The sequence below is a fragment of the Polyodon spathula genome, chromosome 42 (genome assembly GCF_017654505.1).
Source record: "Polyodon spathula isolate WHYD16114869_AA chromosome 42, ASM1765450v1, whole genome shotgun sequence".
Lineage (NCBI taxonomy): Eukaryota > Metazoa > Chordata > Actinopteri > Acipenseriformes > Polyodontidae > Polyodon > Polyodon spathula.
Genome location: NC_054575.1, coordinates 2,475,551 through 2,498,045, shown reverse-complemented (window position 1 = coordinate 2,498,045; position 22,495 = coordinate 2,475,551). Strand labels below are relative to the sequence as shown.

The following is a 22,495-nucleotide window of genomic DNA, read 5'->3' as shown; positions in this document are numbered from 1 at the left end:
CTCTGTGCTTTACAATGCTTCCCTGTGCTTTACCAGACCTCTCTGTGCTTTACAATGCTTCCCTATGCTCACCCTGACAGCGTTTTAAATTCACAGCTTTCAGTTCTATTTCAAAGCTCTGTCCGCAATGTCTGCTCTAGTGCTCTGGGGTTTGAGAGAGCTGTGCTCTAAAATCACTGCAGGAAGCCACACCACGGATCGTTATCGCCGTGCTCCCCTGTTTGACCACACGGGCGACAATCCTGACTGTGTCGGAGCACCAGAGCAGACATTGCGAACAGATCTTTGAAACAGACTTGAAAGCTGCAAGGGTAAAAAAAAAAAAAAAAAAAAAAAAAAGCTGCCGGGATGACGAGGAAGAAATGAGAGGTGTGTTATTTTAAACCGCGACTGTCTTCAGGCCCGCGGAGTTCAGATTCCTGGGCTTGTGGGAGGTTATTTTTCCCTGGCACAAGTAAAACCCTTTAACTGACTGGCCCTGCTCCCTCCGTGGCAGAACGATGACCTCGTCACAGAGGGCCAGGCTTTCCCAGCTGCGGCAGGAGGCGGTTCTGTCTCTCATTTCCGACTCGGCCCACGATCTGAGGCCAGCCGTGGAGGAAATGGTCACCTTGCCCCTCCCACTTTCGGAAAAATACCAGGAAATTGACGCGGAAAATATCATCCGGGTAAACGCTGCCAACAAACCACAGGTAAATATCATCAGGATCTCTTTGGAGGAGAGTCGCCAGTCCAGCGGTTAGAGAAAAAGGGGTCTTGATACCAGGAGGTTCAGATCCCGGCTCAGCCACTGACTCGCTGTGTGTGTGTGAGAGACCCTGAACAAAAACAAACAAGGTCCTATTGGAAGTGACCATGCAGCAGCCACTGATTCACTGTGTGTGTGTGTGTGTGACCTTGAGCAAATCACTGAACCTCCTGATGAGCTGACTGGTAAAGCTGCAGGAAGGGGTTACTGGGAGGAGCCCTCCGCTGGAATCAGGTGTGAGGCTTGCTGGAGCGGATCAGGGGGGCTGATTGAGATCCAGTGAGCCTCACACCTGATTCCAGCGGAGCGCTCGTCCCAGTAATCTGTTCTTCCTCTCCCTCCCTTCCCGTCTCTCTTCCCCTCCCTCTCTTCCCATCTCTCTACCTATCCCCTCCCACTCTCTTTCCTCTCTCTCCTCTCCTCTCTCTCTCTCTCTCTCTCAGCCGATGGATGTTCTGCCCGCGGTCTCCACTGCTCTCAACATCCTGGAGAAGTACGGGCGCAACTTGGTGAACCCAAGCAAACCAAAGTACTGGAGAACCGTCAAGTTCAACAACCCGGTCTTCAAAACCACTGTCGACCCTATACAGGTGAGCCAGTGAGTGTGTGTGTGTCTGTGACTCTGTCTGTGTCTGTGAGCCTGTCTGTGTGTATCTGACTGTCTGTCTGTGTTTGTGTGTGTGCATGCGTGCGTGTGGGTGTGTCTGTGACTCTGCCTGTCTCTGTGTATTTGTTTGTGTGTATGTGTTTGTGTGTATCTGTCTGTCTGTGTGTGTGTTTATCTGTCTGTCTTTGTGTGTGTGTCTCTGTCTGTGTGTGTCACTGTGTGTGTGCGTGTGAGTGTGTGTTACTGTACCTGATGCTGATCTCCCTGTGTGTGCGTGTGCGTGCGTGCGTGCGTGTCTGTGTGTTCCCTGGCAGGGCGGGCGCAGTGTGCTTCTCTTGTATGGATACTCGGAGCAGCAGAAGGACGGGCTCAGTTTCCCGGAGGGAGTGCAGAGCCCCGAGGCCAGCAAGGTGGCAGGAGTCACTGTGGAGGTCATGATGCTCAGAGTGGAGCTGGAGATGCTGAGCAAGGTGAGAACAGAGCCCGCCGGCCCAGGGTTCAAACACTGACTTTCGAATTTCCACTCCAACTTGAGGGTCTTAATACCAGGAAGTTCAAATCCCGGCTCAGTCACCTGTGTGTGTGTGTGTGTTACCCTGAGCGAGTCACTTCACCTCCTTGTGCTCCGTCCTTCGGACGAGACGCAAAACAAAACGAGGTCCTATTGGAAGAGACTCTGCAGCAGCAGCAGCGGTTGTTGACGATGCAGAGTTCACCCCCCCTGGTCTCTGCAAGTCGCTCTGCATAAAAGCATGTGCTGAGCGACTCATTCATTATAATAATAATAATGATAATTGATTTATCGACAGGTATTTAAGTAGATCTGTTCCTTGAGGCACGGATTTCAAAACAAGAAAAGCTGTCCTCCCCTCACCTTTACAACCGAGCTTGGGCAGGAAGGGTGGAAAAAGCGAACATCCCGATTTAAAACCATGCCCCCCCCCCCCCCCCTGCCGAGGGTTTTCTCGGGCTGAAATTGCGATTCCAAGTTCCAGGGCAGTTTCGTTCGGTTCCAAATGCCGTCCCAGCTGTTCTGCAGGAATTACAATTATAAAAATTAAAAATGAAATATTAACACGAGCAGCACGGGCGGTAGGGTAGCGCTCGGAAAATTATGGGATGCTCTGCCTGCTGTTCGGTCAGGGAAGTCTGCTGGCACCGTTTTCAGGTCGAGACCACAGACTCGCTTTTATAGAACGGCTTCCTTATCTAGCTGGGTTTGCAAAGCACCTTAAAAATAAACTGCTGTTTTTGCATTGCCTGTGCTGTTATTTTCAATGGGTTATTGAAATGGCCCTGATCTGTGTGATAAGCTATACAGACGACTGGAGGTTTGGGCTGGTTTTGTTGTATTATACAACATGTTGCGATACTTCTGTATAGAATTGATTTCTCTCGGATCGTGTTTTCTTCCTTGCAGAACACGCACCCCCGCCCGGAGGTTTTCAGCCATGTACTTCAAGCCGGCGTCCAGCAGGGGGCAGGAGAGGAGTCTAGAGAGGTGAGACGCAGGCCTGAGACAAGCTTCTGAATAATGTTCCCTTGTTAACATATTGAATTGCACCCCCTCTATATAGAATGAACTCCCTCAGCTTCATAGAGTCCAGTGAAAGCTGCTGAATAATGTTCCCTTGTTAACATATTGAATTGCACCCCCTCTATATAGAATGAACTCCCTCAGCTTCATAGAGTCCAGTGAAAGCTGCTGAATAATGTTCCCTTGTTAACATATTGAATTGCACCCCCTCTATATAGAATGAACTCACTCAGCTTCATAGAGTCCAATGAAAGCTGCTGAATAATGTTCCCTTGTTAACATATTGAATTGCACCCCCTCTATATAGAATGAACTCCCTCAGCTTCATAGAGTCCAGTGAAAGCTGCTGAATAATGTTCCCTTGTTAACATATTGAATTGCACCCCCTCTATATAGAATGAACTCCCTCAGCTTCATAGAGTCCAGTGAAAGCTGCTGAATAATGTTCCCTTGTTAACATATTGAATTGCACCCCCTCTATATAGAATGAACTCCCTCAGCTTCATAGAGTCCAAGCTGCTGAATAATGTTCCCTGCTGATATAGAATGAACTTCCTTCATAGAGTCCAATGAAAGCTGCTGAATAATGTTCCCTTGTTATCATATTGAATTGCACCCCCTCTATATAGAATGAACTCCCTCAGCTTCATAGAGTCCAGTGAAAGCTGCTGAATAATGTTCCCTTGTTAACATATTGAATTGCACCCCCTCTATATAGAATGAACTCCCTCAGCTTCATAGAGTCCAATGAAAGCTGCTGAATAATGTTCCCTTGTTAACATATTGAATTGCACCCCCTCTATATAGAATGAACTCCCTCAGCTTCATAGAGTCCAGTGAAAGCTGCTGAATAATGTTCCCTTGTTAACATATTGAATTGCACCCCCTCTATATAGAATGAACTCCCTCAGCTTCATAGAGTCCAGTGAAAGCTGCTGAATAATGTTCCCTTGTTAACATATTGAATTGCACCCCCTCTATATAGAATGAACTCCCTCAGCTTCATAGAGTCCAGTGAAAGCTGCTGAATAATGTTCCCTTGTTAACATATTGAATTGCACCCCCTCTATATAGAATGAACTCCCTCAGCTTCATAGAGTCCAGTGAAAGCTGCTGAATAATGTTCCCTTGTTAACATATTGAATTGCACACCCAGCGCTTTGTAGTTTTCCAGATACTTCACATTGAAAAAACTGACTGGAAAAATGTGACGTTTCTGAAATCTGTCATGAAATACTACTGGACTGATATTATATCTTTTTTTTTTTTTTTTTTTGGCGATATCATTTTGGAGTTTTTTTGATTACATGATGTTAAATAATTTATCTAAATTATTTTCATATAGTTTAATTATGTCTAAACCCTAAAATCTAAGTGATGCTAAACTTTTTAGCTAGAGCTGCGAGTGTGTGTTTATATATTTAAATTATTTCTAAATTAACAATTGTAACCCCCTTCTGTTTTAGGATTTCGGGGGATTGATTTCCTATACTGTCCCGTTGGTTGCAGAAAGCGGGGTCACAGGGATCCCCCAGCCTGTCACCCCAAATCCTGTTGCCACTGTGAGCCCCTCTCCAAGTCTGTCAATGACAACCTTGACAGGGCCTGTCAGTGCAGGTAAAAAAAGACACCATGTGAAACTTATGTTTGAGTTTGTAACCCTGCTCAAACTCCTGGCTCCTGATCATTGCGATATTAATAATACTAGACTGCATTGAGGGGAGCTCTGAACCCCAGGACTGGGTGCAGCAGCAGCAGGGCTAGTGTGAGTTTGTAACCCTGCTCAAACTCCTGCCTCCTGATCATTGCAATATTAATAATACTAGACTTCATTGAGGGGAGCTCTGAACCCCAGGACTGGGTGCAGCAGCAGCAGGGCTAGTGTGAGTTTGTAACCCTGCTCAAACTCCTGGCTCCTGATCATTGCAATATTAATAATACTAGACTTCATTGAGGGCAGCTCTGAACCCCAGGACTGGGTGCAGCAGCAGCAGGGCTAGTGTGAGTTTGTAACCCTGCTCAAACTCCTGGCTCCTGATCATTGCGATATTAATAATACTAGACTGCATTGAGGGGAGCTCTGAACCCCAGGACTGGGTGCAGCAGCAGCAGGGCTAGTGTGAGTTTGTAACCCTGCTCAAACTCCTGGCTCCTGATCATTGCAATATTAATAATACTAGACTGCACTGAGGGGAGCTCTGAACCCCAGGACTGGGTGCAGCAGCAGCAGGGCTAGTGTGAGTTTGTAACCCTGCTCAAACTCCTGGCTCCTGATCATTGCAATATTAATAATAATAATAGACTTCACTGAGGGGAGCTCTGAACCCCAGTGCGTATCAGTAGAGTGTAGATGAGTCCCGACTAAGTTATACACTCGCTCCTCAGGGACACATCCTCTTACTCCCCCCCCCCCCCTCCACCCCCCCCCCCCCCCACCCCCCACCCCCCCCCCCCCACCCCCCCCCCCCCCCCCCCCCCCCCCCCCCCCCGCAGCTCTCCCTTCCTCTCAGGACTGCAGCGTGTGCGGAGAGCCCTCCTCTCTCTCCTGCCCCCCCTGCGACGGGAAACTGTTTTGCGAGACGTGTGACCAAGTCTTCCACCGACACCCCGCCCGAGCCAATCACAAGAGAGGGGCCATCAGACAAGGTACGGAAACCCAAAAAAGGGGTCGTCCCAGGAGACTCTTCCAATTACAACTGCCGCACAATTGTGTGTGTGTTCCGATAGTGGTAAGTTTGAGTTGATTTTCGGTTTTAACCCTTTGCGGTCCTGTGTCTGAGAGAGAGAGAGAGAGAGAGAGACACAAACATTAACCCTTCGCGGTTCTGTGCCGGACCAGGTCTGGCGTTACAATTTTCCCTTTCCAGTCCGATGTTGGACCCTGTCCCACATCATCAAAAAGACGTCAAGCCAGGGTCTCTAGTCGTTTTTTCTCTTTCAATGGCCGAGTGAGACCGTTAGGAACCAAAAAAAAAATCTGATACCCCCCCCAACGCACCACAGAGGTAACACAAACCTAACAAAGGAGGTAGCTGCCTCTGCATCCAGCATGCAAGAGCCAGCCAGCGCCACCTACTGCACAGTTATTGTATTGCCAGCAAAAACGCACTTGATCCACCGTGTCAGACCACTAGATGGCGCTGCTGGCTTCTGTAAGGGCACTTTTGGCTGATCTTTTGGTGATGTCACAATGTGCCTTGTCCCGTCTCCCAATCAGAAACCTGCACCATGTGTGGCGTCAGCGCAGTCTCTGCCCACTGCCCCACCTGTGTCCAATCGCTGTGCTCGGAATGCGACGCACGGTTCCACATGCACCCTGGGAGGGCGTCGCATAAGCGCATGCCTGTGGCGCTGCCTCGCAATACCAGAATCCCCGGCTCTCCGAGGTAAGGTCTTTTTAAATGATTTTACATCAAGTCTCTAGTAGCAATTTTATGTGGATTACCACTTGGTATGGACATTCATTAGCACATGTGATATTGAGACTCATGTGTCAATCATCTCTCTCTCTCCTCCCTCTCCTCTCCCCTTCTCTATTCTCTCTCCTCTCGCCCTCCTCCCATCTCTCCCTCTCAACTCCTCACTCTCCCCTCCTCTCTCCCTCTCTTTGCCTCTCCTCTCTCTTCTCCTGTCTCTATCCTCTCTCCTTTCTCCCCCCTCTCCTCCTCTCCTCTCCTGTCTCCCCCCTCTTCTCCTATCTCCTCTCCTCCTGTCTCTACTCTCTCTCCTGTCTCCCCTCTCCTCCCCACTCTCCTCTCCTCCTCTCTCCCCCTCTTTCCTCCCCACTCTCCCCTCTCAGTCTCTTCTCACTCCACTCTTCCTCCAGCCCTCCTAAAGTTCTGAGGCTGAGATCTCTGGAGGAGACCGGGACCCCCTCCTCTCTCCTGCCCCCCTCCCAGTCCCCCTCGCTCTCCCAGTCTCTCTCCCAGCGTTCCCACTGGCAGTGCGTGGCCTGTCCCACGCTCAACGAGGCCCGCGCGGTGCTGTGTGTGGGCTGCGAGCGCCCCAGAGCCTGCAAGAAAGCGCCCCCTATCACCCCGGAGGACAAACTGCAGCACATCTCAGGTGAGGTCACAGTGTCCGGAGTGCTGCTTGCGGCGGCCATCTTGAGAAGGTCTGAAGTGTTCCAATAGGAAGCTAATTCATAGAATCTTACCCAGTGTGTATTTCCATTGGCCACGCAAGACTCAAATTTTCAGCGCCTTTCATAGTGGACCATCGTCACAAAGCTTACAAGATGCAGCAACAAGAAAATCCATAATGCTTCAAACAGAGACGTGCATCATACATGATATACAGTAAAAAAAAAAAAAAAAAAAAAAAAAACTGTTCTACCTATAATCACCAGCGCCATCTAGTGCACAGCAAGTGTATTGCCTGCAAAATAAGCTTGATCCACCATGTCAGACCACTAGATGGTGCTGTTGGCTCATTTATTTAGTCGTCGCCAATGGCTTTTTTTACCCTGGTTTTCTCCCCAATTCGGAATGCCAAATTATTATTTGTATCTGTTAAAGAACTACAGCTCCCAGCATCCCTCACCATTGCCTCGGGTGCAGAGGCATGCTGGGAGCTGTAGTCCTAGCCAGGGCTGGACCGATTCACAATACAATGACTACGGCAGCGCAGCTAGAACTGAAAAGCCGCTCCTGGAGTCGCAGTCAAAGTAACGCAGACCGATGAATAAAATATAAAACACAGCGTTTGGGTAATTACTAGAAATAGAATCTCTCTCTCTCTCTCTCTCCCTCCCTCCCTCTCTCAGGCCCCCTGGCTCAACAGTGGAGCTGTCAGGCCTGCACCATGCTGAACCTGGGTTCCAGTGTGCTGTGCCAGGCCTGCGAGAGGCCCAGGCTGGCTGCCAGACCCTCTCTGCCAGCCATCTTTCCACTGCAAGACCCTGGTCTCACCCCGACTACCAACTTGGAGAAAACAGCCACAAAGGTAAAGAGTAAAATATAGCTGTTTTCTTTTTACCCGTAATTCATTTCCAGTTTTCTTCAATGTTGTTGTTGTTATTATTATTAATACAGGAGTCCTTTGAGTATTTGACTGCGCTGGGACCAAAATTAATCCTTTTTAAATCCTGTTTACTCTCTTTACAGACTTTATCGTTTTGAGATTCAGCTTGTAAAGTAGACAGACATGAGGTATTGACCCTCAGCGGTCCATTTACTCAGCGCCGGTCAGGCGCGTCGGGTCCAATTCATTTTCACACGCGCTGTTTAAAATATTTCCAGAGTAAAACAGGTTTAAAAGGCCCTGAGTATCAACAGGCCAAGCCAAGCCAGCCAAGCCCCACCCCTTGATCGCTGTATTTTTCACACACCTCTTTATAGACGTGCGCACTGATAAACCCTCTCCTGATCACTCGTTTTATCACCAAACTCTCCCTCTGTCTCTCTCTCCTCTTCTCTCTCCTCTCTCCCTCCCTCTCTCTCCTCTCTCTCTCCCTCTGTCTCTCTCTCTCTCGCTCTCCCTCCTTCCATCGCTCTCTTCTCTCTTGCCCTCCTTCCCTCTCTCTCTCCCTCTGTTTCTCTCTCTCTTCACTCTCTCTCTCTCTCTCCCTCTCTCGCTCCCTCTCTCTCTCCTCTCCTCTCTCCCTCTCACTCCCTCTGTCTCTCTCTCCTCTCTTCTCTCTTGCCCTCCCTCCCTCTCTCTCCTCTCTCTCTCTTCTCTCTCTCTCCTCCCTCCTTCCATCGCTCTCTCTCCTCTCCCTCTCTCCTCCCTCCCTCTCTCCTCCCTCTCTCTCCTCTCTCTCTCCCTCTCTCTCCTCTCTCTCCTCTCTCTCTCTCTCTCTCTGTCTAGCCGAACTGGATTTGCAGTCACTGTACCTTCCTAAACACCAACCCTGGGAGAATCTGTGACGTGTGTGATAGAACGAGCCAGCACCCTGACCCCGCCCCTGCCCCGCCCTTGCCACGCCCACCAGGGGATGTGCCGGTCCAAGCCACGCAGCAGCCCCGCCCACTCCTGGAACCCAAGGAAATGCCTCCCCAGCCCTTGCTCCTCCCACTGGGAGGAGCACCGAGCAGAGCCACGCCTACTGGGAAGAAAGGCCCACCCCTGGCAGCGCCGGCCGCCTCCCTCTCCTCTCAGGATGAAGCTGATTGGCCCAGGCAGGAGGCGATGAGGGAAGAGGGGCTGAAGCTGGTTAAAATGATCAGGGTAGGTTATTAATCTCTCCCTCTCTCCCTATCTCACTCTCTCCCTCTCTCACATATATATATATATATAATCACTTTAGAGTGTTGTATATATTTTGAAAAATGCTTGTTTGATTTTGATGAAACTTGATAAGGACTCTCCTGTCTCCTCTCTTTCTCTCTCCTCTCTCTCTCCTCCCCTTTTCTCTCCTCCCTCTCTCATATCAGGAGGCGGAGTCCAGTGGATTCTCTCCTGAGCAGGTATTCGCTGCTGTCCGTTACTCCGGCACGACGGAGCCCTGTGATTGGCTGCGCTCCGAGCTGCCTCTGGTTCTGGACGCTCTGACCGAACTGGCGACCTCCGACCTGCAGGGAGCGCGCCTCTCCAGACAGGAGGCCGTCACGGCTTGGGAGGGGGCAGGGGGAGACCTGGAGAGAGCTGTGAAGGATGCAGTGAGGCAGAGGAGGGCCAAGGTGAGGAGGAGGAGAGGGAGTGTGTCTGTGTGTTTCTATGTCTTGCTGTGTTTGTGTGTGTCTGATGTGTCTGTGTGTAATTTGTATCTCTCTCTCCTCTCTTTCTGCTCAGATGCGTTCCCTGCGCTCGCTGGGTTTCCATGACGACGCGGAGCTGGTCTCAGCTCTGCAGGTGAGCGGGGGGGATGTTGGGAAGGCCATCGTGGAGCTGCAGCGCCACCTGTTGGCCCCCTTCCACCAGCGCGTGTGGAGTGAGGAAGGGGAGGGAGACCCTGAGCTCACTGACCCCGACAAGCAGGTGAGAGTGTGTGTGTGACAGAGAGTGAGTCTGTGTGTGTGTCACTGTGTGAGTGACAGTGAGTCTGTGTGTGTGCCTTTGTGCAGGTGAGTTAATGAATATATATCATGGTGTCAGACAGTGAACCATTTATCTCTCCCTCCCACTTCTTCCCTCTCCCTCCCTCCACTCTCTCCCCTCCTCACTCTCTCTCTCCCCTTCCTTCTCTCCCCTTCTCACTCTCTCTCCCTTCTCTCCTCTCCCCCTCCCCTCAGAAAGTACTCCGTCGTTTGCTTGCAGTTTACGAGCTGGCCAGCTGGGGGCGAGCGGAGCTGGTGCTGAGCCTGATGCTGGAGCAGGGCGGCTCCACCTACTGCCTGGAGGACGTAGTGCAGGCGGTGAGGGAGTCTGCGGACCGAGACTTTATCAAGAGGATGCTGAGCACCGAGTGTGCTGTGTGTTTCGCTGACTTCCCTCAGAACAGGGTCAGTGTGTACCCCAAATCTAACCCTCCCCTCTCTCCCTCTCCCTCCCTTCCTCCCTCAGAACAGGGTCAGTGTGTACCCCGAATCTAACCCCCTCTCTCCTCTCTCAGCTGCACTCCCTCACGTCCTGTCAGTGCACAGTTTGCTCTCTCCTCTGTTTCTCTCTCTCTCTCTCCTCTGTTTGTCAGTCTCTCTCCTGTTTCTCAGTCTTTCTCTCCTCTCTCAGCTGCGCTCCCTCACGTCGTGTCAGTGCAGTATGCTCTTTCTCTCTCCTCTCCTGTTTCTCACAGTGTCTCTCTCTCTCTCTCTCTCCTCTCTCAGCTGCGCTCCCTCACGTCCTGTCAGTGCAGTATGCTCTCTCTCTCTCCTCTCCTCTGTTTCTCACAGTGTCTCTCTCTCTCTCTCCTCTCTCAGCTGCGCTCCCTCACGTCCTGTCAGTGCACGGTTTGCTCAGATTGTTTCCAGCAGCACTTCACCATCGCGGTGAAGGAGAAGCACATCAGTGACATGGTTTGCCCCAGCTGCTCCGCTCCGGACATCAGCGACGAGGCAGAACTCAACAGCTACTTCTCAACACTGGACATACAGGTACACAGAGACACTGGACACACTGAGACAGAGAGACACTGGACACAGAGACACAGTAAGAGAGAGACTCACAGAGACACAGCAAGAGACAGACACAGAGACATAGACAGAAGCACACAGACAAGGGGAGAGAGATTAGCGTTTCTAACTTCGCACCACTTGCTGCTTTAAAGACAGTGAAAAAAGACACGTCCATCCTGGGACATACCTGGTCCCTCTTGCTGAGTCTTGTCCCCCGGGTGTCTCTTCCCTGCAGCTGCGAGAGTGTCTGGACGAGGATGTCTACCAGCTGTTCCACAAGAAGCTGACGGAGATCGTTCTCATGAAGGACCCCAAGTTCCTCTGGTGTTCTCACGTAGGTTCAGAGCCCCCCCACGCCCCCTTCTGAGAGCTCTCTGAATCGGGGCGTCTCCAGAGCTCTCAATGTTTTCTTGTTTAGCTTCATTTTGTATATAGTTGTCTGTTTGAGGACTTTTTAAGACAGTATGAAATGGCCCAGTGTGCATATTAAAGCCTTCTCTTCTCCCTCTCTCTCTCTGTCTGTCTCCCTCTCTCACTGTCTCCCCTCCTCTTTCTCTCTTGCTCCCTCCTCTCTCTCTTTCTCTCTTCTCTCCCCTCTCTCTCCCTCTCTCCCTCTCTCTCAGTGCTCATATGGTTTTATCTATGAGGGGGACCAGTTGAAGGTGACCTGTGTTCAGTGCAGGAAGAGCTTCTGCTGCAAGTGCAAGAAACCGGTGAGTCCATCCCATAATAATACTGGCCATCCCATAGTAATGCTGGCCATCCCATAATAATAACCTCTCCTCCTCTCCCCTCTCTCTCTCTCCTCTCCTCTCCCCTCTCCCCTGTCTCCCCCTCTCCTCTCTCACAGTGGGAAGACCAGCACCAGGGTTTGAGCTGTGAGGATTTCCAGAGCTGGAAGAGGGAGAACGACCCCCAGTACCAGAAGGAGGGGCTGGCCGGGTACCTGAAAGACAACGGCATCAGTGAGTCTGCAGTACTGCCCTGCGCCTGTAGGCAGTGAGGGGGCGCTGTCCCTCCCCCTCTCTCTCACTCTTTTACCTAATCTGTTATTTTGAGCTGCAGTACCACGCTGTGCCTGTGTAGAGTGAGGGGGCGCTCTCAAATTCAAGAGGCATGACAAAATAAATTAAAGTTTTGCCGAAGCACATTATTTATTATTATTATTATTATTATTTATTATTATTATTATTATTATATTGGTAGTAGTAGTAGTGGTGGTATGGTTTTTGCTTGAGAGCTAGTTTTATCATGTTTTTGCCACCTAGTATTAAAAACGGTTGCATTGTGTTGTATTGAACAACACAAACACCCAACACACATAACGGTCGCCGCTGCGTTATGATCTCCTGAGGACAACTTGTCGCACTAATCACTACGGTCATCTGTCTGTGTGCTGTGCTTTCTTCCAAAACGTCCGAGTGGCCGCGACTAGTCGGGCATTATTAAACTCCTAGTGAAAGCAGGACTGGGTGGCAGTGTCCTCGCTGTGTCCTGTGTCACTGTGTCCTCTCTGTTTTGCAGAATGTCCGAAGTGTCGCTTCATGTACTCTCTCTCCAAGGGGGGCTGCATGCACTTCAAGTGCACTCAGTGTCACCACGAGTTCTGCAGCGGCTGCAACAACCGCTTCTACCCAGCCAATGTGAGTCCCACCCTGCACCCTGCACCCTGCACCCTACACACTACACACTGCACACTGCAACAACCGCTTCTACCCAGCCAATTTCCAGAGCTGGAAGAGGGAGAATGTTAACAACCGCGTTCTACCCAGCCCATCCCACCATGTCCCGTGCACAACCCTGCACAACGCTGACACCCTGCACAAACACTGACTGAGGGCACAAAACCGCTTGTAGTTTGCACTTCAATGTGGGACGTTTGACGTTGTTGGCGTGGATGTGTGATGTTTGTCGGTTACAACTGGCAGGGTCGGTTGCACGTTTTTCAGTTCTACCCAGCCAATGTGTGGTCCCGCACACTGCACCCTGCAACAACCGCTTCTACCCAGCCAATGTGAGTCCCGCACCCTGCACCCTGCACCCTACACACTGCACACTGCACCCTGCAACAACCGCTTCTACCCAGCCAATGTGAGTCCCGCACCCTGCACCCTGCACCCTGCACACTACACCCTGCACACTGCACCCTGCAACAACCGCTTCTACCCAGCCAATGTGAGTCCCGCACTGCACACTACACCCTGCACCCTGCACCCTGCACAATGCACCTAGATGTTGTATTTCAATGCAGTACAGTCACCTGTCTGTCAGTCTGCTGTCCAGGTGTGTGTCTGACTCTCTCTCTCTCCCTCTCTGTCTCTCCAGTCTAAGACCCCCTGCCAAGTCCCGGACTGCACCCTCAAGGCCACGATCCACGCCCATCACCCGCGCGATTGCTTGTTCTACCTGCGCGACTGGGATGTGGAGAAACTGAGAGAGCTGCTGCAGGTGAGGCAAGCCCTCCTGCCCGCTGACTCCCTGCGGATTGAGGGCCGCGCCTCCCCCTGGTCTTTGCAATCCGAGGGAGGCTGGCTGGTCCAGCGGTTAGAGAAAAGGGGGCTTGATGCCAGGAGGTTCAAATCCCAGCTCAGCCACTGACTCCCGTCCGGGAAACATTATCCCCCGGGCCTGAAGGGCAGTCTGCTTCAGTACCGACTGAGTTCACTTAACCTCCTTGTGCTCCGTCCTTCGGACGAGACGCAAAACAAACGAGGTCCTATTGGAAGAGACTCTGCAGCAGCAGCAGCGGTTGTTGACGATGCAGAGTTCACCCCCCTGGTCTCTGCAAGTCGCTCTGGATAAAAGAGTCTGCTAATTGACTCATTTAATATTGAGCCATTATAATTCTTTCTTTCTGTAGTTCTTTCTGTAGTTCTGTACAGGGTGTATTAATTCGAGACTTGGGGGTGAACTTGGGGTCTATGAGATGAGAAACAGCCTGGCTTTAACATTAGGGTCTATGGGATGAGAACAGCCTGGCTTTAACATTGGGGTCTATGGGATGAGAACAGCCTGGCTTTAACATTGGGGGGAAACAGTGGCTATGGGCTCTATGGATGAGAACAGCCTGGCTTTAACATTGGGGTCTATGAGATGAGAACAGCCTGGCTTTAACATTGGGGTCTATGGGATGAGAAACAGCCTGGCTTTAACATTGGGGTCTATGAGATGAGAAACAGCCTGGCTTTAACATTGGGGTCTATGAGATGAGAAAAGCCTGGCTTTAACAGCTATGGAGAGAAACAGCCTGGCTTTAACATTGGGGTCTATGAGATGAGAAACAGCCTGGCTTTAACATTGGGGTCTATGAGGGAGAAACAGCCTGGCTTTATCATTGGGGTCTATAGGATAAAGTGTATTGAATACAGGGGTGGTTTAATATTGAAGATAACCTTTCATTGCTGTCTAAATGGAGCAAAAATAAATCAATAAAGAATTGCCCTTTGCACTGAGCTGAGGCTTTCACTGTATCCCTGCCTTGCACTGTATGTGAATTCAAACACGTTCTTCACACTGACGTCAAGTGGCTGCGAGTGTGTGTGCGTGTCTGAATATATTCAAACAGGTGTGTGCAATAGCACTCCCTTATCTTGCAGCGGCTGCTATAAATAGCTGTGTCTTTGGGCAACTGTAAATAGCTGTGTCTCTAGGCAACCTCTCAGCAGAGCTCATAACACTGATAGTAGCGTCAAACTGAACAGGCTTGTGGGGCTCTGTCTGTCTGCAGCTTTAATGAAACTCATCTCTTTTCAGAGTGCAGTAAACAAACACAGACAGCAGGAAAAAGGGTTTTGTCATAGTGAACAAACAACTAAAGCAAAACAGCCAAAACTGGTGACTCATAAATGAAGGGTTGCTAATTATTCCAGCTGCGAAAAACAAATAAAACCCATTCCATTGAAAGGTGTCAGAGCCGGGTGACGCACAGTACAGTAACCCCACATTCCCCCTCGGTGCGAGACACACGATTAGAGAGCCGTGGATGTTGCAGGACTGAGGCCTGCCTTTAAGAATGAGGCGTGTGCGTGCGTGTGTGGGGACACTGTCTGTAGCTTTAATGAAACTCGACTCTTTTCAGAGTGTAGTAAACTAACACAGACCCCAAGAAGAAGGGATTATACTGTAGCGTCAAATTGAACAGGATTGCTTTCTATTTTGTCGTTTCAGAGAAACCATGTGGCATTCAATACTGACCCTCCCCCAGGGTCCCAAGCAGGTACGAGATCAACTGAACAAACCCACAGGAGAAGAAACAGACTCTTCCAATATCTCACACACAAACATTACACTGAACAAACCCACAGGAGAAGAAACAGACTCTTCCGATATCTCACACACACACACATTACACTGATGAAGGCGTTTGCAGAAACGCTGGGCTGCTGTTTGATTTTCTTTTGGTTTGTGATTGGTTGGTTGGTTTCTGAGTGGTTGGTTTGTGGTTGATTTATGAGTGGTTGGTTTGATTGGTTGGTTTCTGAGTGGTTGTTGTGATGGTTGGTCTGTGGTTGGTTGGTTTCTGAGTGGTTGGTTTCTGATTGGCTCGCTCGCCTGTGTTTTTGCAGGTAGCTGTCGTGTAATGATGCAGAAGGAGACGGTCGACCGCTTGGTTGACGAACCCTGTGAAAAGGACACCCCTGCTGGTCACGCTGGGCTCTGCGGGTGAGTTCAAAACACAGCACAACCTAGCCCTCTGGAGGAAGAATTGAACACAATGAAAATAAAACTCCTATTGCACAGCAGCGTGATACAGGCCAGGTTTTACTACCAGCTTGATCATCCCCCAGTGTGTCTAGCTAACAAGCTCAGGTGTGTTTCTTTAAATTCTCTCTTACAGAAGTCACTACAAGGAATACCTGGTCAGTCTGATCAATGGCCACTCCCTTGACCCCGCCCCCCTCTATGACCTCAAAGAACTGGAGACGGCCTGCAGGAGATCCCAAGTGGAATGTGCTAGAATAGAGGGGGAGGCCGATGGACCGTACCAAGCTCGAATTCTAAAGGTGAGTTCTTTTAAAGTGACTTCTTTTAAAATCCATTCTCTTGCCTCTTATTAGCTTTATTAACATGATCATTGGCCCCTCCCTTTAAAGGAGCGCTGACCATCTTTAAAATCCATTCTCTCACCTCTTATCAGGACTAGCTATATTATGAGTTTTCCCCATGGCTAATGCTTCCCTATGCTTTAGCAGACCTCTCTGTGCTTTACAATGCTTCCCTGTGCTTTACCAGACCTCTCTGTGCTTTACAATGCTTCCCTATGCTTTACCAGACCTCTCTGTGCTTTACAATGCTTCCCTATGCTTTACCAGACCTCTCTGTGCTTTACAATGCTTCCCTATGCTTTACCAGACCTCTCTGTGCTTTACAATGCTTCCCTATGCTTTACCAGACCTCTCGGTGCTTTACAATGCTTCCCTATGCTTTACCAGACCTCTCGGTGCTTTACAATGCTTCCCTATGCTTTACCAGACCTCTCTGTGCTTTACAATGCTTCCCTATGCTTTACCAGACCTCTCTGTGCTGTACAATGCTTCCCTATGCTTTACCAGACCTCTCTGTGCTGTACAATGCTTCCCTGTGCTTTACCAGACCTCTCAGTGCTGTCCAGTGCTTTCACTGTGTTATTTTGGTACACTCTACTGTAAACTAGGGGGTTGAAGTGATCAGTAATTTCACCTTTGTGTTTCTCTCTTCTTTTGACAGAAATTGGTGGACACCATTCCTCTGGGAGATAAAGTTCCTCGTCAAAAATAATCTGCAAAAAAATAACAGACATGTTTCAGCGCTGCTTGAAAGCGATTTACCAGACTAGTGGGGATAGGCTGAGTTTAGATTAGTTTTAGTTTCACAGGCAGATCTGAACAGTGCAGCACTGGTAGAAAGAGAGAGAGACCCAAGTAGAGCAGACTCGATAATAAATAATACAGCAGCACAATTATTACACTGAAATCAGGGGGCTGACAATCAGGCGTGAGGCTCGCTGGAGCGTATCGGGGGGGCTGATTCACCGCTCAGAGTGAATTCAGAAACAGCTGCTTGGGTTTGTGTGGGTCGCTGTTCTCCGTAGAGTCTGAGAAAAAGCTGCGATCGTCACAAACCCAAGCAGCTGTTTCTGAAGTCACTCTGAGCGGTGAATCAGCCCCCCCGATCCGCTCCAGCTAGCCTCACACCTGATTCCAGCGGAGAGGCTGTGGAGTTTTGAAAGACATGTGTCACAACATCTTTTTTAAAACACACACTGGGTTAAAGAAATTTCTCAGCTTGCATGCCTTACTTTCAGCCTGTCCTGTGTACAACTAGAGAAGCACTCGTCCGAGTTGTGAATTGAAACTTTCCCAGCATCTTCTTCATTATCAGATGTTGAGAGTGCTGTCTGATACTCGTCAGATCAGGTTTGATCTCACGCTTCGCTACATTTTGATCGAATGTCTTTGCAATTATTATTTTTTTTTTTTGCTTTGATCTGTTATCTGTGTAATCCTAACACCGCGGGGTGTAAAATCATCAAAAAATAAATATAATAATGCACTAAAAAACAAAGTTATTTCTGAAAATATGTACGCTGAGCATCCAAAGAAAAACGTCACTTCAATTTGGATAAATTTCACTAGATGTGATCGAAAAAAATGACAAGCTCTGTTTCAGAGCAGACGGGGTGACTTTTTACTGTGCTGATTGACAGCTGACATCACGAAGACGCTGCAGAATGATCTGTCCGTCTCGGGCAGGTGGTGTGACTCTTGGTCTCCCGGTTCTGTCATTGGCAGAGTGTGTCTGGTTCCACCGTCTCGCCGGGTTTGAGATCGCTGGCTGCGAGCGCCCGAGACGGAGAGCCACAGCCCGCTGCTCCAGCGCGCCGATCGCACGAAGGCGCTGCTCTCCTGAGAGACGTGGCATATTGGATTTTTTTTCTGTCATTTTTCTTTATTGTTTTTATTCAAGCTTGCAATTCAACAGCTGAAATCTATAGCCAGCGTCAATAGGGGGTGCAATTCAATATGTTAACAAGGGAACATTATTCAGCAGCTTTCACTGGACTCTATGAAGCTGAGGGAGTTCATTCTATATAGAGGGGGTGCAATTCAATATGTTAACAAGGGAACATTATTCAGCAGCTTTCACTGGACTCTATGAAGCTGAGGGAGTTCATTCTATATAGAGGGGGTGCAATTCAATATGTTAACAAGGGAACATTATTCAGCAGCTTTCACTGGACTCTATGAAGCTTTCATTCTATATAGAGGGGGTGCAATTCAATATGATAACAAGGGAACATTATTCAGCAGCTTTCACTGGACTCTATGAAGCTGAGGGAGTTCATTCTATATAGAGGGGGTGCAATTCAATATGTTAACAAGGGAACATTATTCAGCAGCTTTCACTGGACTCTATGAAGCTGAGGGAGTTCATTCTATATAGAGGGGGTGCAATTCAATATGTTAACAAGGGAACATTATTCAGCAGCTTTCACTGGACTCTATGAAGCTGAGGGAGTTCATTCTATATAGAGGGGGTGCAATTCAATATGTTAACAAGGGAACATTATTCAGCAGCTTTCATTGGACTCTATGAAGCTGAGGGAGTTCATTCTATATAGAGGGGGTGCAATTCAATATGTTAACAAGGGAACATTATTCAGCAGCTTTCACTGGACTCTATGAAGCTGAGGGAGTTCATTCGATATAGAGGGTGAGGTTGCAAACGCACTGGGTTCTGATCACGCTGGTAGTAAAACCTGGAATGGGTGAATCTGCTTTGCAATAGGAGTCTTATTCCCTGCAGGAAGAAGTTAACTTTTTTTTATGACGGAAATGTAAATTTACACAACTGTTGAAGAACAGGAAATAGGATTTCGAAAATCTGCTAAACTTGGGTCACGTTACCGTCCTCGTGATGCCAATAAAGCGAGTTCTGCTTTCAGGATTCCAGCTGGCTTCAGTAAAGGTCAAAGTGCGTCGGTACAAACACACACTTCATTGTGGGATTGATGGCATCTGTTCCAGGTTTCTGATTGGCTCAGACTTTCTCTTCTCTCCTTTAAGAATTCAGTTGAGACCCATTGAGCCTCTAAATTATAATCCACAACATCTACGATACTGCCAGAGAGAGTCTATATATTAATATATAATATACAATATCTATGATACTGCCAGAGAGAGTCTATATATTAATATATAATACACAATATCTCTGATACTGCCAGAGAGAGTCTATATATTAATATATAATACACAATATCTATGATACTGCCAGAGAGAGTCTATATATTAATATATAATACACAATATCTATGATACTGCTAGAGAGAGTCTATATATTAATATATAATACACAATATCTATGATACTGCCAGAGAGAGTCTATATATTAATGTATAATACACAATATCTATGATACTGTGTCAAATTGATTTCATTATAAATTCTATACTTTACGTGTGCGTTTGATACACTGAAAACTCACTACTAGCTAATTAGGAAGTGGGGTTTTCAGTTCATCGATTACTTTTCTTCATTGGGTATTTCTATAACGTCATTTATAACATCAAAAAAGCAGGCTAATAACAAACAAACAAAACAAAACAAACAAAAACTCTAAAACTAACAAATGTCACAAAAGTCGAAAAAAAGTTCTAATCATGTTTTGCTGTATTGAACTATTGAGAACCCCCCCTCTCCCCCTCCTCTCTCCTCCCCACTCTCCCTCCCTGCCTCGCCGAGACTCCCCCCTCTCTCCCCCGAATCCCCTCCCCCTCCTTCGAGAAAGTAAAAGGGGTGGAGGAAGAGGTCCCCTATCTACAGCTCCCCTCGTCCCTTCTCTCCTCCCCTCCCCTCTCCCTCCTCCCTCCTCTGGTGAGTGGGAGAGGGGGTAAGAGAGGAGGGGGTTGAGGGGATCCCCTCCCGTCCCCTGCTCCCCCTTTCTCCAGGGGTGAGATTCTCTCCCCAGGGTGTAAGTCGTCTCCCCTCTCTCTCCCTCCCCCTCCCCCATCCCCGCTCTTCCTGTCCTCTCTCCCCCTCTCTCCTCCCCTCCTCTCCTCTCTCCCCTCTCTCTCTCTCTCTCCTCTCCTCTCTCCCCCCTCCCTCCCCCCCCCTCCCCTCTCCCCCCCCCTCTCTCCTCTAGCCTCTCCCCTCTCTCCCGAGATCCTTTCTTCCCTCTCTCTCCCCTCACCTCCCTCTCATCTTTCCTCTCCCCCCCCCCCTCTCCCTCCTCCTCTCTCTCCCCCCCCCTCTCCCTCCCCCTCTCCTCTCCCTGCTCCCCCCCCCCCCCCCCCCCCCCCCCCCCCCCCCCCTCCCCCCCCGAGGAGAGGGGGCCGCCGTCGCGCCGTGCACTAGTCAGGATCAGAGAGACAGCGGGGCAGGCTCTTCTGCGGAGGTCATGTGATTTCTGGGAAAAGGAGCGTCCCTGGACAGAGAGACACGCAGCGCCATAAAGACAGCGCGACTGTACAGATAGCGCGGCGCGATAGCGAAAGCAGGGCGCTGGGGCGTTATTGGGAAGGAAAGCAAAACCCGCTTAGTTTCGTTTCTGGCGTATTATAAAAATAAATACGTGCTTTTACTTATCTTGTGAATTCATTTTTACATTAATTTGTTTTTTTTTTTTGTTTTGCTACATGTTTTGAGATTGTAAATGGTTTAATTTCTATGTGCAAGGCCCAAGATACCGTGATTCCGGGTAATATTATATATTATTATTTATTTTATTATCTTATATTAGTATTATACGGTATTATTATACTGTTTGGTCCTATGACAAACAAAATGTGGAGAAGTTACACACCGATAAAAAAAAAGTAAGAATTGGATTTTGCTTCGTTACACTTAAGGTAAGCTGAATTAACGATGAATTTATTATATATATATATATTATATATATATTATATATATATATATATATATATATATATATATATATATATATTATGCGTACGTTTGTATTGTAATGCTCTGCATATTATATGTGAGTTCATATATCAATGTATTCTTTTTTTTAATTGATTTTATGTTCTTATGTGTGTTTGCATATCGGCGTTTAATTTAATGTATGCGGAACTTCAGAACTTTGTATGTAAAGTTATCGCAGTGTTTGTCTGTGTGTCTGTGTGTCTTTCTGTCTGTCTGTCTGCCCTTTTCTCGTATCCATATCTATCGATCTATTTCCTGCTAACCCAGCGCTTCTCAACCCTGGTCCCGGGACCCCGCTGCTGTGGCTGCTGCTTTCCATTCAAACAGACTCTCAATCTCTGAACCAGACCCTCCACTGAACTGAAGACCTTTTGACAGCTGCAGTTCAAGTTATTTGTCAAATGTTACAGCTAACTTGAAATATGCAAACTGTTCAAGAGCTGAAAACAAGTGGAAAGGTCTAATTAAGCAGATGACCAGTTCAATGGAGGGTCTGGTTCAGTGATTGAGAGTCGGTTTGAATGGAAACCAGCAGCCACAGCAGAGGGGTCCCGGGACCCGGGTTGAGAAGCCCTGCTGTAACCCTTCTGAGGGACTGACAAAAACAGGATGTGATCGTTTTAACTCGTGTCCTTTATTCTCTGTGCCAGACGCTATTGAATGGAGCTGGGGTGAAATAATTTTATTCCACAGCAGTGTGATCCAGTCCAGGTTTCACTGCCAGCTTGATCAGCCCCCAGTGTGTCTAGCTGACAATCTCAGGTGTGTCTGATTATTAAACTCCTAGTGAAAGCAGGACTGGATCACACTGCTGTGCAGCGGGAGTCTGATTATTAAACTCCTAGTGAAAGCAGGACTGGATCACACTGCTGTGCAGCGGGAGTCTGATTATTAAACTCCTAGTGAAAGCAGGACTGGATCACACTGCTGTGCAGCGGGAGTCTGATTATTAAACTCCTAGTGAAAGCAGGACTGGATCACACTGCTGTGCAGCGGGAGTCTGATTATTAAACTCCTAGTGAAAGCAGGACTGGATCGTGATCGACGGAGTTATTGAGAGGACTGTCATAAAAACTTTTAATGGTGAAATCTCCAGGTATGGGGGAAGGGTGGGGGAGTGCTGGGAGAGGCTCAGAGAGAGAGGTGTAGGTTCAGATGGACCTCTATCCCATCCTCCCTTCCTGTCTCCTCTCCCCTCGGAGTATCCTCTCTCTCTCCCACTCGTCTCTCGCCTCTCTCCTCTCTCTCTCCTCTCCCTCTCTCTCTCTCTCCTCTCTCTCTCTCTCTCTCCTCTCTCTCTCCCTCCCTCTCTCTCTCTCTCCCTTCCCCCTCCCTCTCTCTTTTAATTCCAGTACACAGTTCAAATAAGTCTTACTGTCAGCGCTTTTTGAGTTTGGTTTGTAAATATCGCCTGGACTATAACATTTGCCCCACTTAAGAATATGCAGAACACCCTAAAAAAAAAAACACCTGCCATAGCATTGTCAATAATGGGTCTGTACCAGTGTGACTCATACTCTCCCTCCCTCCCATTGTTATTATTATTATTATTATTATTATTAGCTTCATTGTGCGGTTAGCTTCAGTTGCCCACAGTGACTGTATAGAATGAGGTCTCTATCTCTCCCTGTCTTTATCTCCCTCTCTCCATCTCTGTGTGTGACATATGGAAACTGTGTTGAGTCAATGTGTGACGGTTGGCAG

General features: G+C 48.5%; 1 protein-coding gene across 2 annotated transcripts; it reads left to right on the top strand.

Annotated features, from left to right (window-relative positions):
• Positions 1 to 428: 428 nt before the first annotated feature.
• Positions 429 to 17,422, top strand: LOC121305245 (E3 ubiquitin-protein ligase RNF31). 2 transcript variants are annotated; one of them, XM_041236797.1, is made up of 23 exons: positions 429 to 692; positions 1,192 to 1,338; positions 1,670 to 1,825; positions 2,776 to 2,856; positions 4,359 to 4,509; positions 5,386 to 5,538; positions 6,110 to 6,278; positions 6,692 to 6,957; positions 7,658 to 7,836; positions 8,701 to 9,060; positions 9,267 to 9,512; positions 9,625 to 9,810; positions 10,065 to 10,274; positions 10,689 to 10,862; positions 11,119 to 11,217; positions 11,507 to 11,596; positions 11,734 to 11,848; positions 12,408 to 12,526; positions 13,209 to 13,331; positions 15,051 to 15,099; positions 15,449 to 15,545; positions 15,721 to 15,886; positions 16,590 to 17,422. In XM_041236797.1, exons 1-23 carry the CDS (start codon positions 501 to 503, stop codon positions 16,638 to 16,640), a joined length of 3,579 nt encoding a protein of 1,192 aa, XP_041092731.1. In that variant the 5' UTR covers positions 429 to 500; the 3' UTR covers positions 16,641 to 17,422. The 2 variants fall into 2 exon arrangements, with proteins under 2 accessions (XP_041092731.1, XP_041092732.1); XM_041236798.1 differs by lacking the exon at positions 1,670 to 1,825 and having other exon boundaries at positions 432 to 692.
• Positions 17,423 to 22,495: the final 5,073 nt, after the last annotated feature.